Source organism: Ixodes scapularis, unplaced genomic scaffold (genome assembly GCF_016920785.2).
Source record: "Ixodes scapularis isolate PalLabHiFi unplaced genomic scaffold, ASM1692078v2 PGA_scaffold1__304_contigs__length_218370807, whole genome shotgun sequence".
NCBI classification, from domain to species: domain Eukaryota; kingdom Metazoa; phylum Arthropoda; class Arachnida; order Ixodida; family Ixodidae; genus Ixodes; species Ixodes scapularis.
Genome location: NW_024609846.1, coordinates 48964873 through 48988565, shown reverse-complemented (window position 1 = coordinate 48988565; position 23693 = coordinate 48964873). Strand labels below are relative to the sequence as shown.

The 23693-nt window shown below is 45.8% G+C and overlaps 3 protein-coding genes across 4 annotated transcripts in view; 2 read left to right on the top strand and 1 right to left on the bottom strand.

Moving 5' to 3' along the window:
* LOC8023351 (two pore calcium channel protein 1) overlaps positions 1–11912 on the top strand; it is a 47421-nt gene extending 35509 nt beyond the window's left edge. For both annotated transcript variants that reach the window (XM_029967232.4, XM_040498886.2), the window contains exons 19-23: positions 2857–2951; positions 5020–5135; positions 6483–6570; positions 8057–8253; positions 10634–11912. In XM_029967232.4, the coding sequence (XP_029823092.2) occupies positions 2857–2951; positions 5020–5135; positions 6483–6570; positions 8057–8253; positions 10634–10765 (628 nt within the window). In that variant the 3' untranslated portion in view covers positions 10766–11912. The remainder of the gene's footprint in view (positions 1–2856; positions 2952–5019; positions 5136–6482; positions 6571–8056; positions 8254–10633) is intronic.
* A 29-nt stretch (positions 11913–11941) lies between these two features.
* Positions 11942–16375, bottom strand: LOC8023352 (ATP-dependent DNA helicase Q5). Its single transcript, XM_002400513.5, has one exon. The coding sequence runs from the start codon at positions 15929–15931 to the stop codon at positions 12986–12988; it is 2946 nt and encodes a 981-aa protein (XP_002400557.3). The 5' UTR covers positions 15932–16375; the 3' UTR covers positions 11942–12985.
* A 179-nt stretch (positions 16376–16554) lies between these two features.
* LOC8023353 (bolA-like protein 2) lies at positions 16555–17391 on the top strand. The gene is made up of 3 exons (XM_002400514.5): positions 16555–16738; positions 16871–16965; positions 17171–17391. The coding sequence occupies exons 1-3, from the start codon at positions 16673–16675 to the stop codon at positions 17268–17270; spliced, it is 261 nt and encodes an 86-aa protein (XP_002400558.1). The 5' UTR covers positions 16555–16672; the 3' UTR covers positions 17271–17391.
* The last annotated feature ends 6302 nt before the right edge of the window (positions 17392–23693 follow it).

Sequence of the window (23693 nt, the reverse complement as noted above, 5' to 3'; positions counted from 1 at the left end):
TTAAAAGAACTGATGGTGTGACTAGCTGAAATGATTAGTTTACTAAGCCTTGAAATGCTTGAAGCTAGGCATTCAGGAAAGAGGTTAACGTTTTATGTACATGATATATAGTGGCTTAACTCAAATGAATCACTCTTTTAAAGAGTTCCAGTGTCATGAGCGAGCACTCATCTTAACAACAGAAAAATGATAAGTGAGTTTTGTGCATGATACTTTTAAATGTTTGTTTCTTTGCCAGGACAGTAACTGCGTGGAATAAGTTGCCAAAAATTACCGTTGATGCTATGAAAGTAAAAAACATCCATTACAAACTTGGGGAGTTACACCCTTGTGAAAATATTTTGTAATAAGCTTGTTCTCTTCTACGAGATTTTTTTTTTTTTTTTGCCTTGTTGTATTGAAGTTTCTAATGTTAGTTGTGTGGGTCTTTTTATGCTTAGACTCGGATGACTCTGCAGTATTAATAAATAAATTAAAAAAGGCATCCTTTTTCGCGAACTGCGTTTTGGGGCGAGCACAACCGGAATTGCTAAGAGGTCTTCAGGAGATTAACAAATCACTTGCTGCAAATGAAATTAAATTACATTTTGCATCATGTTCAACAGCATTAATTACACTAAAGGCTGGTTCCCAAATTTGCAATCGAGCGTGGCCGGCTACGTTACAAGCGCTTGCAACTGCTTACAACGAGTTGCTATGCCATGCCCACGTGCAGCGATGCCCGCGTGTATTTCCTAATTTTTTACACATTATATATTCCTTCAACATGTGCTCGAAATAATTCTAAGAGTGTTATAAGCGACCATTTCTCATGGGAGCAAATAATCACAAAACCCTCAGTCTACAGTCGGTGACAGGTTTTGTACCCGCGAGCTTCGTCGCACATGCGGCCGAAGCCTGGTGAAAGGCAACGAGTGCGTGCTGGAGACGGAGCACCTGCTGGGTCCTTAGCCTTTCACCGACTGTAGTTCAGAAAATGTAGGCAGAGCAGAAGTGTGCCAGGGCTGCCCGGTAGATAACACCAGCACGTCATCCCGCCGTTGGCAGTTGCGAACGGTTTTAACGCAGTCGGTCTCACTCAAAACGCAAATCTGCGAGTTGGCCTTAAAGGGACACTGACACCCCCCAAAAAATTTTTTTATTTTTTGCCAGGCGCTTCATTATGGTGTCGGAGGACTACCCAATTAATATTTTGCAACAGAGTAGCCAATTTTTTTAATAAAGCCAAAAGACGCAACTCCTCGAAACCGAAACCGAAACCCGACGGAGGTCGGAGAAGTGGAGAGAGGAGAGTGAGTGGCGGAAGTCACGTGGCTACACCCGACCGTGCGTTATTTTTTTTTTTTTTTTCTCCTCTCCGGTAGCAGACGACAGGACATGCGGCGTGCGATGCGGCGTCGGAAACTGCTCGCCGTGCGATTTTTTTGCAGTTATGTTTGTTCCGCTCGTTGTTCTGTACTCCAAGATGAGTTGTTTTGTACATTGAGGAGTTGGAGATGAGTAGTGAGTGCCCGTGGTGAATTTCCATGATCGGCTCCGAAAAGAATACACCCAAGATGTTGCGTGAACAGCTGGCTCACATTTCCTGCATCAGAAAAAAAGTGGCATTGCGCGACAGAGTTTCCGAAAGATCAACGGGATCGGGACCAACGGCTAGCTGCAATTCCTGTAGAACATATACGGGCACCTCGGAAAGCGGACGTTACCTGATTTATACGCTCCTTGCATTTTGTGGAAAGTGATTACATTGAGCTCGCAGGTGTCAAAACGTAAATCCCATACCATTTAGTTCAGCGAAGTATCGTCCACAACATTAGTTTGTTATTTTTTTTGTTTGTTTCTTCAGTGATGATTGTAAAAATACATATATATATATATATGTAAACATCGGAAAATGTTTGAAAAAAAAAAAATAAAGTTTCACGGGGGATCAACCTGGTCCTACCGCGTGTGAACCGGACGCCTTTCCGACTGCGCTATTGGGGCATCGCTATTCTGGTAGATCTCTTTCCTTAGTAATAATTGAGCCGGTAAACTGTAAGTTGAAAAGTTTGCTGTCGAATTTTCTCTAGCAAAAGCACTCCCGGGTCGAAGTCGGGAAGCACCACGCTTTGGGGACATTCGCAATTAGTAAAGAAATCGTACGCGTGCATATTGAACTCGAAGTAGACACGTCGTGCTTGACGTTTGCGGGAGCGATGTCTTCAGCCACGAGAAGGGAGCGACGGCTCGGCGACGTCTTCGTGCAAATCGGCTAGGTGGCCGGGCATGTCGTACGGGATGAATACCAATTCTTTTGATCACTCCCAAATTTCTCTTTTATTGGTAGACAGAATTCGCCGGTAGCGCGAACGACAGTTCTGAAATAGAGATCCCACGCCCGTCGTCCGCTGCCATCGCCGGCCCCGCGAGTCCCACGTTACGCGAAACGACGAACGCACAGAATGCTTCCGGTTGTCTGTGGGACTTTTTTTTTTTCAATCAACGTATTTACAGCTTTTTAGAAGCCACAAAAGATGGGTTTCATATTTTTTTCTATTTTTAATATTGAGTGTGTGCCTTCAGTGACCCACGACTTCGATTAAATTTGGTGGTCGCATCGATACCTTAGAAAACGGCCCGTGACCGCGAAAAAGAGAGTGAGCGAGACTCGAACTGGCCAGTTCTTGATCGGCGGTTTCCGGGCGGAAAGAAACCGAATTTCGAGGCGCAAATTCTGTTCTGGGTAGTTGAGCTCTCATATGTCACGTACAACTAAAAACCTCAGCGAGCATAAATACCCTGTCAGTGTCCCTTTAAGCGACTTCGGTTAATGTTTGTTTCAAAAATCTTACATCGTACACATTTCTTTTTCAGGAACACAACGGTGGAGGTCTACTTCGCAACAAATACCTCATCAGGCCCTGGATATTTCTACCTCATGAACTTCCAGAACGTTGCTTACAGTTACGGTACGTACGGTCTTCTGTCCTCTGTACAGCCGGTACAATATTGTTGGTAGTAGAGCTAGTTTTCGAGAACAAAATATTCGTTACCTCAGAGTCTGTACCACCATGTCAGGCGTACTTCAACTCTACCTAATAAATATTTATTATTAATTGGTCTATAATAGGTCGGGGAAGCGACGCTTAAAGTGAGGATGTTTGAAAAGATGTAGTACTAAATGACTCTGTGGTACTTCCAAAATGGCATATTCTGACCCCAGAAAAAGATAAGCGTTTAGGAAAATAGCAGGGCCTGACAAACTTTTCTGCGTGAGAGTAGGGAAAGAGGCACCTAGGATTATGCCTACCGGCCTACCGGCAATGTAACCAGCGCTTGTGTGTCGTGCATGTTCCTTTTCTCTGTCCTTGTCTTTGTGTGCGCTGTTCTGTTCATCATATCATCATACCAACTCGCCAACTTACAACACTTCTGCAATGTAACCAAAAGCAGAAGCCCAGAAAGGGAGCAGAATAATTTGGGAAAGGTACCATTAAGTACTATTTGAATGACTCTAAATTGGACAGCAATGGTTAAAATTCAACATGAAATATGACCAGCAAGATAGGGTTGTGAATATTAAAACTTTGTATAGTTCTTTCGAATAATGCATTATATGAATTCCCTTTGAGATGACCCAAAATATTCATACCTTTTGAAGTGTCAGTCAAGCAATGCTCGCGGCGAGTTAATTAGCTAAATTTAGAGCGCTTCTCTACGTGCACCGATGCAATGCGGAGAAGCATTGTCAGCAGAGCAGACACCGCGATCCTGTGAATCTTGCTTTGCCGCAGCGCTGCCGCGTGTCTAGGGAAAAGCACACCTCCAGAGCGGGACGATGCATGTGCACGTGTGGTGTATTCAGAAATAAAAACTGGAAGCCAGTGGATATTAATATCTAGCTTTCGGTAAAATTTTCGAAACTAACTACATGGCTATTACTCAAGAATATACGAGAGACAGCAATGTCCTTACATGCTACACAGATTATTAATTGTGATTCTTTTTTTGCAATTTGAGATTGAAGGAGGGATATTTGGGTATGGCGAGAGGCCTTATAAATCTCCTCGATTAGTTATAACTAGGGTTCCGCGTTTTCGGTTTTTATTTTTTCAAAATTCGGCATACTTTTTTCAGTGTTTATTTTAAAATTCGATTTTCGTTTTTTTTTTTTTTTCGGTGTATATTTATTCTAAAAAAATTTTACCTGTTTTTTTTTGGTGAACATCAAAGAAACACCATCGGACACTGGATCAGATGATCACTCAAAGAATAACGGCACATATATAAACGTAATCTTCGCTAAAACTTCCGTCAGGACACACCTAAAAATCGTGGAATTCGCGGGCATAATCTTCAGCACGCTTCTTTTTCCTTCCCATTCTGACGGCGTGACCGTCTGAGGTGATGACCGTACAGAAACCAGTGAAATGGCAAAACAAAATCTATTGTATTTATGTTTTTAACCACAGGGAAGTTTGAGAGAGGGTGATAAGAAGGTATCAACGGCTTTCCTCGATGTCTTCTGAAGTGCATAACACCCAAACTTTTTTTAGGAGCAGGAACTTGGCAAACTAAGCCCGATCACAGAAAGGACACAGATGTCCCGCGAAGGCCAATCTTGACCTCTTTTGTTGCATGTTGAACCTTGGAAGAGGGCAATCACGAAGACGTCACACAATGTGGAATCTTGCAAAGCCCTCTCTCCCCTCCCCCCCCTCCCCCACCCACCTCGACGCGGCCCTAAGAAACTAACCTTTTTCGGTTATAACCGAATTTTAGAAAACGGATTTGACATACTTTTATCGGTTTAAACCTAAAACGTTGAACCTGCAAACTGACCTTTTTTGGTTAAAACGGAATTTCCAAAAATGAATTCGGCGTACTTTTATCGGTTTAAACCGAAAACTTCGAACCCTAGTTATAACAGGGCGTTGCTCTAGGCTTTCTTTTATGTAGAAACCGTCTATTACTTGATACCCCTACGTAAGCCTTGAACGGTTCGATCTATTAATTCTCCTAAAATCTTCCTTGCAGTGACGCTGTTTGCCTTGATGGCAGTCAACAACTGGTTCATTATCATGGACGGGTACGCCGCCGTGACATCCGAATTCAGTCGCCTATTTTTCATGTCCTTTTATCTGATCACCATGGTGAGTGGTTCACACTGGCAATCCAAAGTTACTTTCATCCTGACAAGTGATAGATTTCCCCTATGTATGGCCAAAGACGGCACAAGGTCTGAAAGTGCAGTCTGCATTTGTATCACAGTATAGTCTCTTGCAGGTTAAGGATAGCAGAACAAACTACTTCCGCCAAGCGCTTCGCTCCCTCCACTTTAGCAGAGCAAATGCTGGAGAGGAAAAAACCACCAATCACAGAGAGCAGAGCTTTGTGGGAGGATTTTGTCCCGCTATTGTTAACCTGCAACAGACTGTAGCGGCACCCCAAAAGTGTGATAGATGCTGCATCAATCCATTTCATTGACAGTTTTGTGCAATCAGTACAAGCGGGAAATTTCCAGAATATGTGGTACACCATTACAATATTCCGACGGCTTTACCGTCATGTTTTGCTTGGGAGAAGGAGCAATGCTTTATCAGTAGGGTTCCCGGATTTTGTATTTATTGTTTATGTGGTTTGTTGTAACAAATAAGGAGTTATTGAAGTTACAAAATATCTGTGTTTATCGGTATTTATGTCATATCGATGTGACTCCAGTAAATAAAATCACTAAAATAAAATGTGAAGGGCCAAACACCAATGTCTGGAAGCAAGTGACTGTTCTTTTGATTGGTCTTTCTTATATATTTTTAGTAAGGCAACATTACACATGACAGTGTCTAGATTAGTATCTGCTGCAAAGTATTTTCATATAGGATGCTGAGAATAAACAAAAAGAAAGAAATAGCAGATGGTCTGTTAGACTTTTGGATTTGTATAAGCATTTTAGTATTAATTTCAAAAACAAAAAAGAGCCAGTAAACAATTAACTCTGCCAAACTTGGATTCCAATAATAGCAAGCTCTACATTGAGACCAAGCACCAGCTCACTTGGTAGCAAAGGAATGCTCAGAATAACACTCAAGTTAGTACTAGTGATGAGGTTGAAACTACCGAGGCATTCAATCAGTTGGCATGGTTTTATTGACTATAAAAGTTTTACTGCCAAAGTAAAAACAATGAACCTAATAAAAAAAAGCATTCTCGTCCATCCCCAATTGGCCACCTGTGCTGCTGAGCATTCCCATTTGCCTCGCTACTCTTAGGCTCAAACTTTTTGTCTGATTTCCCACTTGATACCTTCATTATTTTAGGAAGAGTAGAACAACGCCATTAATTATTGCTCGCATGGGGCGTGTTTGCGTCACAGCTTTTCTAGCTGAGAAATTTACATCCTATGACTTGACAAGCAGCAATTTTGAGTCATTTTCTTTTTGGAAGCGAATTAGGTCAAGATGTTGACTTATAAGCAAAAAACTTCTTTTTCTTATTTCTAGGTTGTCCTCCAAATCGTGGTGGCCTTTGTTTTGGAAGCATTCATATTCCGGATACAGTACAAAATGAAGATCGGAAGGGATAGCAAAGGTGATGATTGTGATGATGTTTAAAAGGGTATGAAAGTGTTTTTTGAGATTCTCGTTTTGTTGTCATAACCCAATCTACGAGCTCTAAGCATCCTAAAAAACTTGAAATTACATTCATGGGCAGCCAATTTTCATATTACAAACGTGATGAAAGATTGCGTTTTTGCAATCTTTTATCTTTTGATACGTGATAAAAGATATGAATTTATTTGTGATAAAAGATTGCGTTTTTGCAATCTTTTATATTTATCAATAAAAGATTACCGTTGTTGCAAAACGACAGATGGCGCTACAGAACCTTGCTGAATATGTTTGAACGACAGACTGTGCTTGTCAGCCACTCGCGGGCAACGAGTTTTCGCATGGATGAGCGGCCGACCAGTCCGACTCGTCCATGCAGGAACCCATCGCTCGCAAGTGGCTGACAAGCGCCGTCTGTTGTTCGACCATATTCAGCGAGGCTGCCCATGAATATAATTTCAAGTTTTTTAGGATGCTTAGGGCTCGTAAATTGAGTTACAAAAGTAAAATGAGGATCTCAAAAAGCACTTTAGTGCCCTTTAAGGGGTATTTGTGGTGCAAAAGCTTGATTGCTTGCCATTCGGGAGGTTCGATTGGAATGCAACATAAAATAGACAGCAACGGTGATCCTCAGAACAGACTCGCTATGAAATACAGTAGGCTCGCTATAATTCAAACTTGGATATTTTGTACTTCCGGTTAATTCAAACAAATTTCAAAATTTTTGGTTGTCCAGCTATATTTCTAATGTATTCATAAGCCGCTTAATTTGAACGGCGTTTCCGTGCATTTCATAATTTTTGTTCACGGGCACCGTTGAGTGCACTTCTTTTCGAGCTCCGGTGCAGTGCAGAGAGGCAACACCCTCCAAGCTTGCTTTTGGGGGTGTTGCTCCTCTGCAATGCACCGGTGCTCGGTGAGAAGTGCGCTCAACGGGGCTCCCGCAGGCACACACGAGGTATGAAAACGGGCGTCGCGCGGAAATCTCTATAACAATTTGCGCAGACGCTGTGACGTGGCGGCATGGCATAGGCCATAGTCATAATTTTATCTTGCATCATATTTAGATCAATGTCTGATAATTCAAACAAAATTTGTGGCTCCCTGGAGTTTGAATTGATGAGTCTACTGTACCTCTAAGAAAAAAAAACCTTTGGAAATGCAATTTTCAAATACTTTGCCTCACACAAATACAGACTCGGACGACAGTAAATTTATGCTCCCAGATGACGTGCTCCTTACAATCTGTGTGGCCGACCATAAAAGCAATGGTCCATTAAAATAGTTTGATAAAGAAGGGTCCATCGCCATTTCACATAAGCTCAAGTTTTAATGAAGGGGGTTAGATTAAATGGGGCCCGTAAAACTGCAATCGCCAAAGCGACTCGCGGTGAAACAAGCGGACTTCCTTCTCCGTGCATTTGTTGTGGCGAGCAGCCGTCATCTGGCGTCTCTCCACCCTCCAGAGGACAACCTGGTGAGAGTGGAGACGCGCATGTCCAAGGCCGAGATTGCACTGTGCAGCGACCCTACACCGCACCCTCCAGCTCCGGAGCCCCTCAACTATGCGACGGATGCCGCGGCGGACACGCTCGTCTTCCGTGGCGTGCGCTGGAGGACCAAGTTCTCCTTCTGCCTCAAGATGTATGCGGAGGAGGTCAAGGTGCGTGCGGCCTTTGGGAGATTCAGTCGTACCACCAGCTCTTGGAGTTTTTACATCCGCGCCTTGGATGCAGCCTCGATGGTTACGCCAGGCTGATGACGTCACGGTGTTTGAAACAGCGGGTGTCCGACTGTGGTGCTGGAACAGTGAAGAGTCCTGAAAGAAGAAATTGTCAGGTCGTTTTTCATCGCATCACATCACCTGACACAGTCATGTGATGCGACGCCGTGACGTCATTGCACGTTTGCAAGAAAGCTTCAAGGAGTACAGGAACTCTCTTTGGCATCAGTTTACTTTGTAAAAACTGGTGTGCCCTGGTGACTTTGCCAATGCAGACACTGCAAGGAAAAAAACAAAAAGTTGTAGTATTAATGGACTCTTTTCACAAGAGTGTGGCATCTAATGGCTTCCGAGCCAATTGTCCGAGTCCGCCATTGTTTGGGCATGTGCGCCGATTACGTGTTGGACGCTAGGGCTGCGTCATTGTTCAGCACAAACTCTGCTCAGCACGTATTAAAAACGAGTACTGTGTCAGCATTCGGTGAAGACTCGGATCGGATTGTTTGCTTTGTGCACAAGAAATGGAGGCCGCCAATGCAGCTTGATGGGGTTTCGGAAAGGGTCTATTGGACGGCGAAGTGTCGAGTTTTTCGGCGTGTTCCAAATTAGAGTAGCCATTGCCAACCTCCCCGCGAGTTGTAGGAATTTTCGAGCCCACTGAAAAAAACTGGGGACGACGTGGTCATTGCACAGAGTGCATCGGCGACAAAAACGCCGTATTGTCTAGAAAAACGACGATTCGTGCGGCCATGATGATGACGCAAAGCAAATGGAACAAAAAGAAACAAAAATTCTCGTTCGCTCAATCATGTTGACAACGACCAGGGGGCACGGAATGCATCCCGTGCGCCGCACAGGGATGCGGGACACTAGCATGAACCACACTCTACGTGTGGTTTGTGCTAGTTTTCTTATTGTGCACCAGAGATGTTAGCCAGACCTCAACGTCGCATAGCGCTCCCAGCATGCCACCCGTTCACGACACTTCTGTATGTCGATTGCTCCCGACGCTCGTTTGTGACAATTTTCTCGCAGAAAACAACTCGTAAAACACATTCCATGTTAAAAGTGGTTGCCGCATTCATGCGCAGCGGCCGGTTTGTCTGTCCTCTTGCTACACACAAGTGTAAATTCCCATTTTACTGCAATCATAGTTGTAAAATCAACAAAACTCGTATGAAGCATTGACATTCCTATCAAGAAAGCAATTGTTTTAAATCCTTTTATATTCTTGCTAGAAGCAGATGCTTATTTGGTCTCAATAGACCTTTTGCTAAATTACCCAAGCACCCAGGAGCATGCTGGGTGTAGTTACATGTGCTGGCGTCTGCAGCAGTTACAAACCTTCTAAAGCGCGACATCTTGCATGTGCATTCATCAACGCTTTAGTTTGGTTATTTCCAGCGAATCTTTTATGCAGGGAAGGCTAGCGCATAGACTTACATTCCCAGCATTCTCGTTGATGCTTGGGTAATTTAGCAATAGGTCTATTCCTCGTAATAGTGACGTAGTGGTGCTAGTGCAATAATGCAGTATCCTAGAATGATCAGAGCTGTAATCGGCAAAGCAGAAGACAATCTTTTGGATTCATACCATTGCCATTTCTGCCCCGCTGCTGTAGTAAACTTTTAGTGAAAGTGTCAGATTATAGTCATCTAAAAGCCAGGACCTTTGTTGATTCGTTAATGAGGTGTCAAGGACTCCATCTCTCAAAGGTGGCCGCATGACATATAAACTGTGTACCTCGGAATTCATGCCGACCTTAATGCGCATCGCAAGTTTGTTTGCTTGCTGCACTGGGGTTGTGACGATGTCAGAACGCCGAACTCTTATTCGCAGATTGAAAAAAATAGTGAGCAGACCTCAAGACGTCTAGCATCGAGGTCTACCCATTATCCTTTCAATCAAAGCCAATCGGAGCTCAGTGTCGTTCCGACGTCTCCACCACTCCTTTGCAAGAACCAGACGGCTTGCTTAGCTTGCGTTTGGCAGCAACATAGACTATTTCGTCACAAAGTGCTTGGAGCTTATTGTTTGTGTTGGCAAAGTTTTAGGACATGAGCGGAAGAAATCGCGGCCATCAATTCTTTAGGAAAACAACTTAAGAATTAAAAATTATGCAACGCTTTTACACATACCTCGCAGTTCAGACCGAGTAATGTGAAGTGACCACGAGACTTTGCCATTAAGTAAGGAATTTCCCGTCTTTCCCTTCAGAAATGGCAATAGTATAGCATTATTATTGAGAAGCAGGACCATGTGAAGAGCAGCATCCGACAGATAACTTTATGGCACGTTGCAACCCTTTTTGCTCATTCAGGAGTGGCTGGATCACGCAGAGCTGGAGGAAAGGCGCTCCAACGAGTGGCTCATCCTCAATGTGCAGAACCGCGAGGGAGACAGCACGGCGCTTGAAGCAGGCCACGAAAGCAGACGGACGTTCACCCTATGACCACCGGACAGGGACTTCGTCGTCCCCGGAGTTGCACCGTTGTCGTCACACATTTGTACATGCAAGCGGAGCGTATTGAAAAGCGTTTTATGCTAAGGAAGATATGCGCTGTGATACAGCATCTTTGAAAAGTGCAATCCTTGTGTCAACCATGCAACGGCGTAGCATGAAGAAGCGCTTTCCTTTCAAGGCGGGCGCATAGAAGTGAAGAGCATTTACGAAAGTTGTCAGTTTTTTTTTTTTTTTAGCATGGCCACAAAACTTTTATGGAGACTTCTCGCATTTTGTGCGACGATAAGTGGTGTAAGCGCGGACGTAGCTGTTGTTTTTCAATGTATACCATGCTTACATTAATTTGATGTGAAACGATGCCATTGTTGTAGTTTTAGTAGTCTACTTAGATTTTTAGCTGGTGTTGAGATTATTTACACTACGATGAAAAATGGTGATTCTGCCAGCAAATCAAAGTTTTTACAAGGACTGCAGTTCCTACGAAACAAAGTGCCTTTTTTGTGCTAGCGGGCACACTGCAAGTGTTCCTCCGTGCAAATCTTTACATTATGTACGACTTAATTTTTGTGAATTTTCAATGCCGATAAATTTGTGGGAATGTGGTTTTACAAGAGTGACCGTGTTGTTTCCAACATCCAGGATCTTTTATAGGTTTCATGGAGTTTACAAGATGTAGAACTTTTAAAATCAAAGCCACTATTTATAGGCCCCTGCAGAACAGAGTAATAACAGTACATACTTAAAGATTGGCCAAGATTAGTGTTGGTAAACTTTTTCCTCAGCCGTTCCAACAGTCTTAAAAACTTTGATCCCCTTTTTATCCTGTCGTGCAACAAAATAGAATTGGACACCTTAACATGCTCCACGAAAAGGGGCAGCGCTCAAGTTCATTATTATGCAAGAAGAGTAAGAATTTTACGTCATGCAATGTCAATTCTTTTTTTTACACGGAGCAATATCAAAAAGAGTGGACTGCAACATTCATCATGTATGCAATCTTGTAGCGTGCTTTTCGAAGTAAGGCTGTCATTCTCTGGATCTTTTCTAATGTTGAAGCATATACACTTTTTAATATCTGTTGACGCCATATTCAACTGCTTTTGCACAATACAGTATGTACTTTCTTTACCGAAAACCAAATCTCACTGCCCTGTTTACTCTGAATGCTGCCTGCCACAATGTTTCCCTGCATATTTATAATACCGTGTGCACGCACCCCTCTAAACATTGGTGCGATCCAGACTGCAGGCTCTCATCAATCAAATGCGACAACTCGGGCAAACATCAGCGTTCTCGACTTTCCAGACAGGTGGCTGCCACGAGGAACCCCACAAAAACAAAGCAACACTCCAGCAGCTCCTTTGGCAACTAGTGCACAAGTTGTTCCACTAGTCTATTACAACACACACGCGGTGGGTTGCATCTTTGGGATCGAGCCGTGCCGCCGAGGAAATCCGCATGGTTGGTGTGATCGCTGAAACACAAAGACACGCAGCTGCTCTTCAAACATCAAGAACCCGAAGGAAGTTCCGCGGTGGTGAGGCCAAGAAAAGCATGTTGCGAACTGTGGAAAACGTTGGAGCTCATTAAAACCGACGCAGTTTTTACTGTAGAACTCTCGCCTGCATGCCAATGCCCCAATGGAGTCCATTCGGAAATTACAATGAAGCATTTCGAGTATTTGGTTCGGCTCATTAGAGACAAAAAGAAAAGGACCCACACGTGCCCAACATTAAGTCCCGGTCGCCTCAACTGAAACGGCAAAGAAACCGACCTTAGAGCTGTGATCGAGGAAGGCACAAAAAAAAAAAAAGCCTCTGTACATGTTCGGTGAAAGTTGGAACAAAGTGCCGCAGATTCGCTGCTCACACAAACACAACACACTATCCTCTGCATCAACATTTGCAGGAATACTTTGGATAACTGACCAGCTGGCACGGTCCATGAAACACTCCCAAGGGACCCTGACCACAGCAGGTTATTTCACATCGGTGTTACACTGCAAAAAGATATTATCGATGCCTTGCAAGAGCCGCGGTTTGGTGCATCCTCGGTGTGTCTCGGCCCCAGCGAACATCTCTCAAAGTAAATGTGATCCAGAAATGTTGGCGCCACTTCAACATACTGCCTTCGGTTCGTAACAAAAAACCGGAAAAGGGTGCAATGCAGCGAGCAATCAGTGAGATCGATTTGCGTCGGCCAAGCCTGCTATAGGCCTTCCAAGTCTGCTTCGGTCACCACTTCCTTGTCCTTGAAGATGGCTTCCACAGCCACCTTGGCTGCCTTGTCAGACATGGTGTTCTCAGCCACCAGCTTGTGAGAGAGGAGCTTGCAGATCTTCTTGAAGAGTTCTTTGGATACCTTGTTCTCTTTGTACTTTGGGTAGAGGAAACGGTTGATGTGCTTCGCTGCCTGGTTGAGGTCTTCCTTGACTGAGGGCTTCTTAGCATCTTCGTCTGCTTTCTTTGTGTGGCTGTTTGGCTGCTTTGCTGTCCCCTTTGCTTCTGCCTTGGGATCTTTTCGTGCGGCAGACTCCTTCGTAGGCACTTTGGAGCCCTCGGCCGTGTCTGGACTCTTTTTCCGAACCTTATCATCATCCCTCGCTGCGTCCGGACTCTTTTTTCGAGCCCCGTGATTTTTTGCTCTTTCTGGGCTCTCTTTGTGAGCAGTGACCTCTTTTTTTCTTGGCTTGCCTTCCTTCGGAGCTGATGCGTCGTCACTGTGCCTCGACATTTTGGGCGAAACCTTCCTTGTGTCTTTCGCCTTACGCGACTCTCCCTGTTCACCTCTGATTCGCTTCCTGCACTCGTCGTCCGCCTCTTCGACAGGTGACGCGGCCTCCCCACTATCCTCTAGGGAACCCTCCCTCCTTCTCTTGTGAGGGGATGCTTCAAAAAAGTACCGTATGGTCTGCTTGTTTTCGTCGTCCTCGTCCGGTGTAGACTGCGATAGACTGGCAAGACTCCCGCTTCCGCTCTCTCCTGACTCGCTGCTCACGGCAGTGGGGCACTTCACGTCCTTTGCTTCGGGAGAGCCCGTCTTACCGCTGCTGCTGAGAACAGAGTCGTGCGAGCTGCTAGAGTCGTCCGAAGACAAACCGAGCGCAGCCAGCCTGGCCTTGCCGTTGTTGTCCGCAACACCGCGCACTTTGGTTTCCTTGCCAGAAGCTTCCTCACTCTTTTCCTGACCAAAATACTTGAAGATGGTGTGCAACCTTTCGGGCTTCTCCTTTTCTACCTTGGCCTTTTTTGCCCCTCGCTCGGGGCCGCCGTAGGTTGCGAGCAGTTTGTGCAGCTGCACGGCCCTCGTGTCGTTCCGAAGTGCCACAAACAGGTTCACCAGCTCCTTCCTGTATATATGGACGTTGTGCTTCGTCTTGAATACGGCGAGCTCGTGCTCCGCGGCACAGTTCTTGATGTCCTCGGAGGTCAGCTTGGGGGTGTCATTGAAGGCCTCCCAGGCCGTATAGTTCAACTCCATCTCTTGCCTCAGCTTCGACACGTAGTCCTGGCGCGTTTCGACGGAGACCTCCTTGATCGCCGAACACTTCGGCTCGAGCACGGAGCAGTTTTTCGGGATGCTCCTCTTCTTGGGCTCTCCTGAACTGCCGCTTTTCCGGCGCTTGCTGAATTCATTCTGTATCAACTGCGACAGCGCCACTGCGGCTGCCCTGTCGTTGCTGTCGCCGTCGCTGTCATCGTCAGAGTTGTAGGACTCCGTCTCTATCTTCTGTCCGTGTCTCCCCCCGCCGTAGAGCTCGCTGTCGAAGCCATTGCTCCGGCTCGTCTTTTCAAACTTTCCCGTCAGCAGCGTCCCGCGGAATGCGGAGAGGCGTGCCTCGAGGCTCTTGGACTTGGCGCATGCATCGCAGTTTTTGCCGCAGCGATCCAGGTCGTCTCCAAACTCCCGGCAGAGGACCGCGTGGCGGCACGTTGTCCCCTCGCAGAACTCGACCATCTTCTCGAACGCCTTGGCTGCTGCCTCTGCGACCACCTTGCCCCTGTTGTTACGAGCACGCTTCCCGTCCTGCTGAATCAGAAAAGTTATGGCCTTCCTGTCTCTGCGGGAGTAGTAGATGCGGCAGTAGGACGGCCGGCCATCGCGGCCCGCCCGGCCGGACTCCTGGTAGTAGGCGGGCACGGACTGCGGCACCGACCAGTGGGCCACGAACCGCACCATGGCCCTGTCCACCCCCATGCCAAAGCTGACGGTGGCGGCAATGACAGGCAGCCGGCCTTCCGTCCACTCTGCCTGGTTCTCCTCCCGCTCGGATGGCTTCATGCCTCCGTGGTAAGGTTTGGTGAGCAGGCCGAGGGACGTCAGCTTCAGGCTGACTTCCTCGCACGCGTCGCGCGTCCTACAGTAGACGATGCCGCTGCCCCTCCTCTTGCAGTCCTCCGAATCCCAGTCGGCGCCAAGCGCCTTGAGAGCAAAGCCCTTCAGGTTCTCGAAGGGCTCTTCGAGCGCTTCTTTGAACTCCACGTCGTAGTAGAGGTTGGCCCGGAAGCTAGAGGTCTTGAAGATTGCCACGGGCTGGCGGAGCCGCAGCTGGACCAGGATGTCGTCGAAGACTTTGGCGGACGCCGTTGCCGTCAGGGCGACGACGGGCACGTCGGGAAACATGTCCCTCACCCTGCCCAGCTTGAGGTAGTCCGGCCTGAAGTCATGGCCCCACTCGGAGACGCAGTGGGCTTCGTCGATCGCGAACCTGGCCAGCTTGCCGATCCGGTGCAGCGCCTTGAGGATGCCCTGGAAACCCTCTGTCGCCACCTGCTCGGGCGTTACGTAGAGCAGCCGAGTCTCGGGTGACATGCTCAACAGGTCGGACCGGACGCGGTCCCGCTCGGACTTTTTCATGGTCGAGTTGATGGTCTCCGCGTCTATGCCCAGGTCGCGGAGCTTCTGCAGTTGGTCGGACATGAGCGCAATCAGCGGGGACACCACCACGGTGACGCTGGAGTCGGGCGTCACTACTGCGGGGAGCTGGTAGCACAGCGACTTGCCCGCGCCCGTAGGCATGGACACGAACACGTCTTGGGCGCATTGTGCGACCGCTTCCACAGCTTTCTCCTGCAGGCCGCTGCGGAAGGCCGTGTGGCCGAACACAGTTTCAAGGGCCTCCCGGAGGGCGCACGACACTTTTTTCTCACTCATGCTGGCGGCGACGCGCGTTCAGCCCCACGTGTGCTCTTCTCCGTGGCTGGCGTCATGCGTTTTTCATCCGCACATTCAGCTGGACGTCGCTTCGCTCATCTCCCGCCGTAATCCGCAGAACCCGCAACCACCGCAACGACGAGGGCTACGTACAGACCAGACGTGGGCCAAGCGCAGACGGCTCCGTTCCAATATATGTCTGAAGAATAGCCGTCTACGGTTTCTTCGGCTTGTTTTGTTCACCGATTTCTGTTACTACAGTTCGATCAGCGCACGTTCCAACTGCTGCTCTTTCAAGCTGACGGTTTATGGAGGAAAACAAAAGAAAGCCACATGTTTTTCTTCGATTTTCCAGGTGTATATTTTTCAAACCCACTTCCTGTTTATTTAGTCAGCTAGTTTGCCTGTGGTTTGCCACCTGTTTTCTGCGAAGATACCAACCATACCAACAACCTGGAAATAATAACGACGAACATGCAGACTGTAAATGCTGTATGATTATCGATAATTTAATTCAGTTAAGTTAAACGTGGTAGGATCCAATGATTCACTTTATTACTGTAATTTTGGTAATTTCGACCTTTCAGCTCGCGACGGCAGGGGGCCAATTTTAAAAACACCGAATTTCGCCGATTTCGCTTTAGAAATTCCTCGGTCTGCGTTTGAGTTGTGTTGATTTCGCTCACGTCGAAAATTCACAGAAAATTTATTTGCATAGACCACTTACAGCAGAGCAGAAAAATGTCGGGCTACACGAAGCAGTATCTGGAGGACAAACTACGAAAAGAACTTGACGCAGTTCACATAGTAAGTGTTCCCGGTCAATCCTCACGGACTGTGTGATCGTGCCCGAAACTTGCCGATGTCGAAAGACTCCGAAACAGTAGTTCAACACGTGGTTCAACTCATGGTTTCCACATTTTTCCCACGCTTCCGCAGGACCTCGAAGACATATCAGACGGATGCGGTGCCAAATATAACGCGATCATTGTGTCTCCAAAATTCGAGGGTAAAGCTCTTCTGGAGAGGCACAGGTGAGGGTGCAGATTTGTTTCGCTCTGCGCAGTAGTTTCCTCTCTGGGGGTGAACAAGCACTGTCAAAGTTATGATCTTTGTGTTTCTGTGACTGGTAGAATACACTGGAGAAATGACAACGCTTTTGAAGCTCTGAAATCTCTTTAGACATACCTATCTGAATGCAATATAACACCGTACACCGTTTTTCTTTTCCCGGTGCAGGATGGTGAACACCATTTTGGCTGAGGAACTCCAGGTGATTCACGCCTTCTCGCAGAAGACGCTCACTCCGAAGCAGTGGGAAGAAAAGAAGCAAGCGTGACAAATAGTGTACTTATTACGCCTTTTAAGAGTGGTAAAAGTGTGGTCCAATTGAGCCTTCTGTACTCTCTCTCACAACGTAAATGATAGTAATCGTTAATTAAATGCGTTTTGAATCTGTCGCTGAAAGTTAAACTTACATGGTTTTCATTGATTTTAGCTTCTCATGCTTGAGCTTATGCGGAGAGCTAGTCGTCTGCTTCAAAATGCTGCCGAGTTCTGATTGACTGATTGGAAGGATGGTGGGTAGACCTCAATGCTAAATGCCTCAAGGTCCACCCGCTATTTTTTTTTTCTTTCAGTCAGCGAATAAGTGCTTGGCGTCTTGACGTCATCGCAATCCCTTTGCAAGAGGCAGACAAACTTGCGCTCTGCATACGTTTCTCTAACTGTCGCCCAACATGAAGATGATCGCCAGGCAGACCTTTAGTAGATCAAGCAAAAATACTAGGCTCCCCCCTCCCCCGGCGAGGGAGTAGCCAATTTTCCTCTGCTACCAGCTGTACCCATTAGAACGGGCGGCAGCTAGCGCAACCTAGTCGAGAAATTAAGGACCAAAAGTATAATTTCTTTACTTTGCCAATTTGCTTGCCCTCTGCAATTTCGTAACTATCATTAGGCGGTGTGGGATATCACCAGGGCGCAGTGGCGTCACGAGGATCAGCGTCACCCGGGGCAGTAGCCTACTGCGACACCCCCCTAAGCGCTGAACCCAAGGCGGTCCGCCCCCCCCCCCCCCCCCCCCCCTTGTGATGCCACTGCCAGGGCGACCTTTGAGAGATTAAGCAAAAAAACTAAAAACCTCCCCTCCGCCCTCGAGGGAGTCGCCAATTTTCCTCTGATTAAACCAAGTAGGCGTTGCCCCGGCACCAAGCCCACTGGGAGACAGGGTGGAGTTTTGGGCCAGAGCCACGTGGGAGGGAGTCCAAATTTTCCTCTGTCCCCGGCTATGTCAGATAGTCGTACGTCATTCAATTTTCCCTAGATAATTTCCACCAGTCTTCCAATCTCCTCTTTTTTTTAAAATGCACTTATCGTCGACTCTTCTGCACACACCAGCGTTCCGGCTGAATCCGTCACCCTCTCTGGGAGGGCGGGAGCAAGCCCTGTGCACCTTAACACCACATGTTCTGTTGTCTCATCTTCTCCTTGCAATACAGCGCAGCACATATCCATTTCCTCACACTTTGTCTTATATCTCCTAGTCTTCAATATTCCCGTTCTAGTCTCGAATACTATCAAGCTCCCCCGTGAATTATCATACCAATACTCCTTCCTTATTTCCTGTTTTAGTCCCCTATGCCATAGTTAAAGCTGATTTTCCCTGCATTCTTTCCTCCCACATCTTTCTCTCGGCTTCTTTTACCTCCTTTTTCACAGGGGTAGTCTGCTCTGCGCCAGCACTTGACTGTTGGTATTTGAATTGTTTGGTTTGTCCATCTGGTGGGTGTTCGGACTTTTCATGTACAGGTGCTCCTTGCCGATTGTGCATCTTCAATTGCGTCTAGCCTTTGTTCAAATTTCAACTTTCTGATCGCCTCTCTAACCTGGAAAGATGCCCAGCCCATGTCTCCCTCCACTCCTTCATTTGGTGTATTCCTATGTGCCTCCAGTGCCACTCCACATGGACCTCAGATTTCATGCATAATACCGCATTGCCGAAAGACAACCCTGGCACCACGACTCTTTTCCATACTTCCGTTACTACTTCAAATCTATTGTAATTCCATAGTGCCCCGTGCTTCATAATTGCTGCGTTCCTTTTTCCTTTCTTCAGCATATTTTCTTCCTGTTCTTCTAAGTATTGCTTTCCTTCATTCAGCCATACTCCTAGGTATTTATAATTCTCTACGTGTTCTATTAAAATGTATTGAATTTTCAGTGGGTCCCCCTTCTCGTCATTATAAACTATTATCCCAACTTGTCGCTACTGAATTTCTGGTCCAGGGAGTCTCCTTCCTTTCCACAGATGTCGGCTGTTCCCTTTCCATCTGGTGAGCAGAGCCCGCGGTCCGCTCTAAGGAGAATTTATTGCCTATTTTTCTGCCCCCAAGTTCTCAAGACTGCTAAGGGCACTCGATGGCGTTTCCGGCTTATTTTCCCTGACTGGGCTCGCTTTTTGACAATTCCCTGATTTTTCCCGATAACTAAAATTTCCCTGACAACTCCCGATTTTCCCGGTCGCTAGACACCCTGTCAAGGTTGTCCTAAAAGTCGTCCTCGAGGTCGTCCTTGAAGTCGTTTGAGAGGTCATCCTAGGTGTCGTCCTCGAGGTCGTCCTAGAAGTCGTCCTTGATGTCATCCTAGACATCGTCCTAGAGGTCGTCCTTGAGGTCGCACTATAGGTCCTCGTTTAGGCGTCGCACTATAGGTCCTCGTTTAGGCGTCGTCCTTGAGGTCGTCCCTGGGTCGTCCTAGACGTCGTCCTCTAGGCTTCGTCCGAGACGTCGTGAAGATAACAACTCTGCCGGTCCTCCATCTTCATGTGAAGTGGAGGGGGTCTGCAATTTTTTTTAAACTAGTGTGCATTGCCCAGGGGTGATTGGAGTGCATCAGTTATTTTCGGGAATGGTGGTAATGACTCTACAGGTTTTCCCACTCATTTTAATCCAAGCGACGGCCAATTTAATCTAAGTGCCACCCAATTTAATCATAGCAACACACAATTTAATCCTTGCACTACTCAATATAATCCCGGGGTCAGTGAATTTAATCCACAATATATATATATATGCACTTATTGGTCTTCAGTGGTCGTGTTGTGGTATTTAATTCAAATTTATGGCCAATGGTCAAGAGTAGCTTGAAGTAATCAAAAGAGGAATAATACTAATGTCAACTGAGTTCATTATAGATCAATGGAAGCAATAATAACACAAAGTAATCAAAAGTAATCATTAATTGCAAATGTACTTTTATCATCTGAACTGTAGCAATGTTAAGTCGAGTAATAAGAACGGTTAAACAAAACGTCCCTCCAGCTAAAATAAATTAGAGTGCGCCACAATAACTCGAGGTGCGGCGATCGCTAGAAACAATATGTCTTGACCACAAGGTGCACTTATGCTTCGTAGAGCAATCGCCAGAGGACACTGATAGTACCGCGGGCCACGCAGAGTGGTGTTCGCACTCATATTGATCGTGATAGTCCAGTATGCTCTATGGGGAAGACACATGTCCGGACGTAAACATAGTCACGATAGCGGGGCATTACCTGAATTCAAGCGGTGCTGCAAAAGTTAATTCGCCAACTATATCGACCAAGCCCACTATACAAGAAGCAATGCCGACCTCCCACCAGATGCCCGGAACCAGAGACCTCGCAGGGCCTCACCGAACGCCCAGGAGGAGGAGCAGTTGGAAGTCATTCTCAGAATGAAGGAGGAGTCATACAGCAAATTTTGGCGCCCCCCGAGACCAAGGGGTGGTTTTCGTATATGCAGGGTCGCCGAAATATATCCAGAAAATTCACCATTTTCAGGAAAACACACAAAGGCAAAGAGAAAATGAATATCCACCATTTACTGTGCTTTGCTCGGTCTGCCATAACGTCTTCCTGGCTGAGATTTTCTGAACGTCTTGGCAATGCTATAAACTTGTGTCTTCTTGTAGACCACGCAATGACTTGGTTAGGCGACTTTTCGGCGTGAAGTGATTTGAGTATTGCTGCCCTCCGATCATATTCTTTGCTCATTTTAGAGCAAGTCGTTAATTGTTTATTATGCGATGATCCGCTGTCGAATCACGTTGCCGCAGAAGCCCGATACAGCCGGTTAGCTTCGCTGTATTGTTGGGAGACGAAATCTGGAAAAAGTCAGGATTTATCTCGACTACCCCGTAGTGACAGTAAATTACGTACCACCTGGGGGTACGCCACTGTGTTGACGCAAATTTCCTATTTGCACATCAAAAAGTATTATGGGTACTTCTCCTCCATGCCACGTCTGCCAGTCGAATTTCCCTATCTATGCATTACTCTGGGTGCGTTTAAGAGGTGACACTGGCTAGAGGCTGAACTTTTGAACTACTCAAGTGATCGGAATGAAATTTTCAGGGGGGATTTAGCTTCAGATGTAGGTGTACTGTGCAAACTTTCAGCTTTCTAGGACACATCTACATACCTGCATAAGATGATGTGTCACTCTTCATTAAGAAATCTATGATATGCAAATGAAGCTATTAAGCATCATTTTGACTGCTTGAGTATAAAGTGGGGGATATGGGACCTTGGGCTATCTAGTTTTAATAACTTAAATGTAAATATTTCAGGAAGAGTTACTACAGTAAAACCTCGTTATAACAAAACGGGATATAACAAACTAATGGATATAACAAAGCAATCATAATTCCCCTTGCTTGCTAATAGTGGGAAGAAATGGACATTGGCTATAACAAACTAATGGTTGTAACGAAATAATTACGACCGCTCCTTCAACTTTGTTATAATGAGGTTTTACTGTACCTCAAAATATGAGATGCATATCTGTCCTATGTCAATTTTTGAAAATTTAGTTTTTTATCACCGAAGACTTCAACTTGAAACAAAATAAAGTAGATAGCCCGATTCCCCAGTAAATGTCAGTTCAGAAACATGTTGATTGCGGTATCAGAATACTTTCACCTTCGAACAAAAGATTCCTTCGTATGAAATTTGCAGCAAAAAGTGGAACTGAGAAAAATGCATTCAAACATTGAACTTTACTTTGTTACTGCCTCACGACGTGTTGAAAATATTTTATATCAACGTAACTATTTGGCGTATGGTTATCAAATTTGGTGTAAGGGTGTATAATTAGTTTCTAAAACTGAAAACCTCAAAATTGAAAAACTAATTTTTAAAAAAAAATTTAAAATTTAGGTCCATGTCCCCCCTTAACCTAGAAGACTGGAACTGGCATGGCTTAAACCCGTCAACTCTGACAAGTTGGTTTAAGGCGCGAGTTCCGTTTGGTCTAAACCTGTACCTAAATACGGGTACGGCCAAGCCAGGTGCTGGAGCGACAGACAACCAAATGGTTACCACCGAATCCAGCAAGTTTCACGCGAACGATCATTGCCTTCTAATTGAAAAGTATCGGGGTGTCAGCATGGGTGCCAATGCCAACATGACAAAGTCTGACACCTCACACGTGCATGGGCGATTCTCGGCACAACAATTGCTAGAATTTTATTTACTGCATCGACTTTACGCCACATGGCAACGAGCTTATCAACACATTCCCGTTCAAGAGCCACATTGGAACCCCAATCATTAATTACAATCACAACTTTGAAAATGGCTGGCTACCTACATTATGTGCACCCCAATGTGCAGTGACTCCAAGACGTACATTGCAACATCTTTTATGAGTACGATTAAAGCAATACCTATCCTAGACTTCGTTAAAACAAGACCAGGTAATAAGCTCCTTTAAAAAGCTGCAACATAAGGATTTTGATTCTGATGCGACAAACCAATTGAATGAGAGCACAACCACCAGGGCATTGGGCAACTACCCATTTCTGGCAAGGCGCAACCCAGCGTGTGCTTTGGGATCCTGACTGTAAGTAAAAAGTCTGTAGACTCTCTAAGCAACGACAACAAGTTTCAAGACATGTCTGCATTTTTTCAAGTGGACACGGAACTGGTCCTAGACACTAACGACAGTATATCACCCATGAAGAAGGTCAACAGTGCCTGTGACGAACACTTTATTAAGATAAAGTTCAACAACTCTAGTATATTCCTGCCAATAGACAAACTCGCCTGGGCCATTACACGTACCACGAACAACCAGCATCCAAATATGACTATCTTAAGCCGTAACAAAATTTTCATTGCTTCCTCCCACAACTCCTACATTGATCATGTGTAATGAGGTCTCTCATGACCTGATCCCACTCTTTTTCTGCGCAGGTTTGTACGCGGTCGTGCTAATCAATTTCAGACTCTCCCAGCCAGTTATCAATTTCCAGGTGGTCGTAGTTGCTTTGCAACACCTTGGCCACGACGTCTGTCTTTCCTCATCCCGGACGCACACCCTCACTTCAAATTTCCTCTCCGTATATCCCATCAAATTTTCCACTAGCAGTTGTAGTATTTCTCCTTTGGCCCGAACCAAAAATTCCATTGCCTTCCCACTTGATGATTGCAGCTCGTCTTGCAACATGGTTGCACTGTCGTCGTTGGCGCTATCGAAAGGGATATATATATATATATATATATATATATATATATATATATATATATATATAATTTTTTTTTTTTTTCTAAGGGACCAACAACATTTTGTTTATTTGTTTTTTAATTTTAACGGGACTTGCACATATACTTGTTTCTCTCCGAGACTTGTCGTTTGATATATGGCACGACCCGGTGGGCCAATTAGGACCCCCAAAAATTTTGACGTGACCAATGGGCCATGACATTTGGTGACCTATACTT

Bases quoted from the DNA above. Each gene is read 5' to 3' on its own strand.
- LOC8023352 (XM_002400513.5), bottom strand. From the start codon at position 15,931: ATGAGTGAGAAAAAAGTGTCGTGCGCCCTCCGGGAGGCCCTTGAAACT.
- LOC8023353 (XM_002400514.5), top strand. From the start codon at position 16,673: ATGTCGGGCTACACGAAGCAGTATCTGGAGGACAAACTACGAAAAGAA. The intron at 16,739-16,870 runs GTAAGTGTTCCC...ACGCTTCCGCAG, and splicing joins AACTTGACGCAGTTCACATA to GACCTCGAAGACATATCAGA. The intron at 16,966-17,170 runs GTGAGGGTGCAG...TTCCCGGTGCAG, and splicing joins GCTCTTCTGGAGAGGCACAG to GATGGTGAACACCATTTTGG.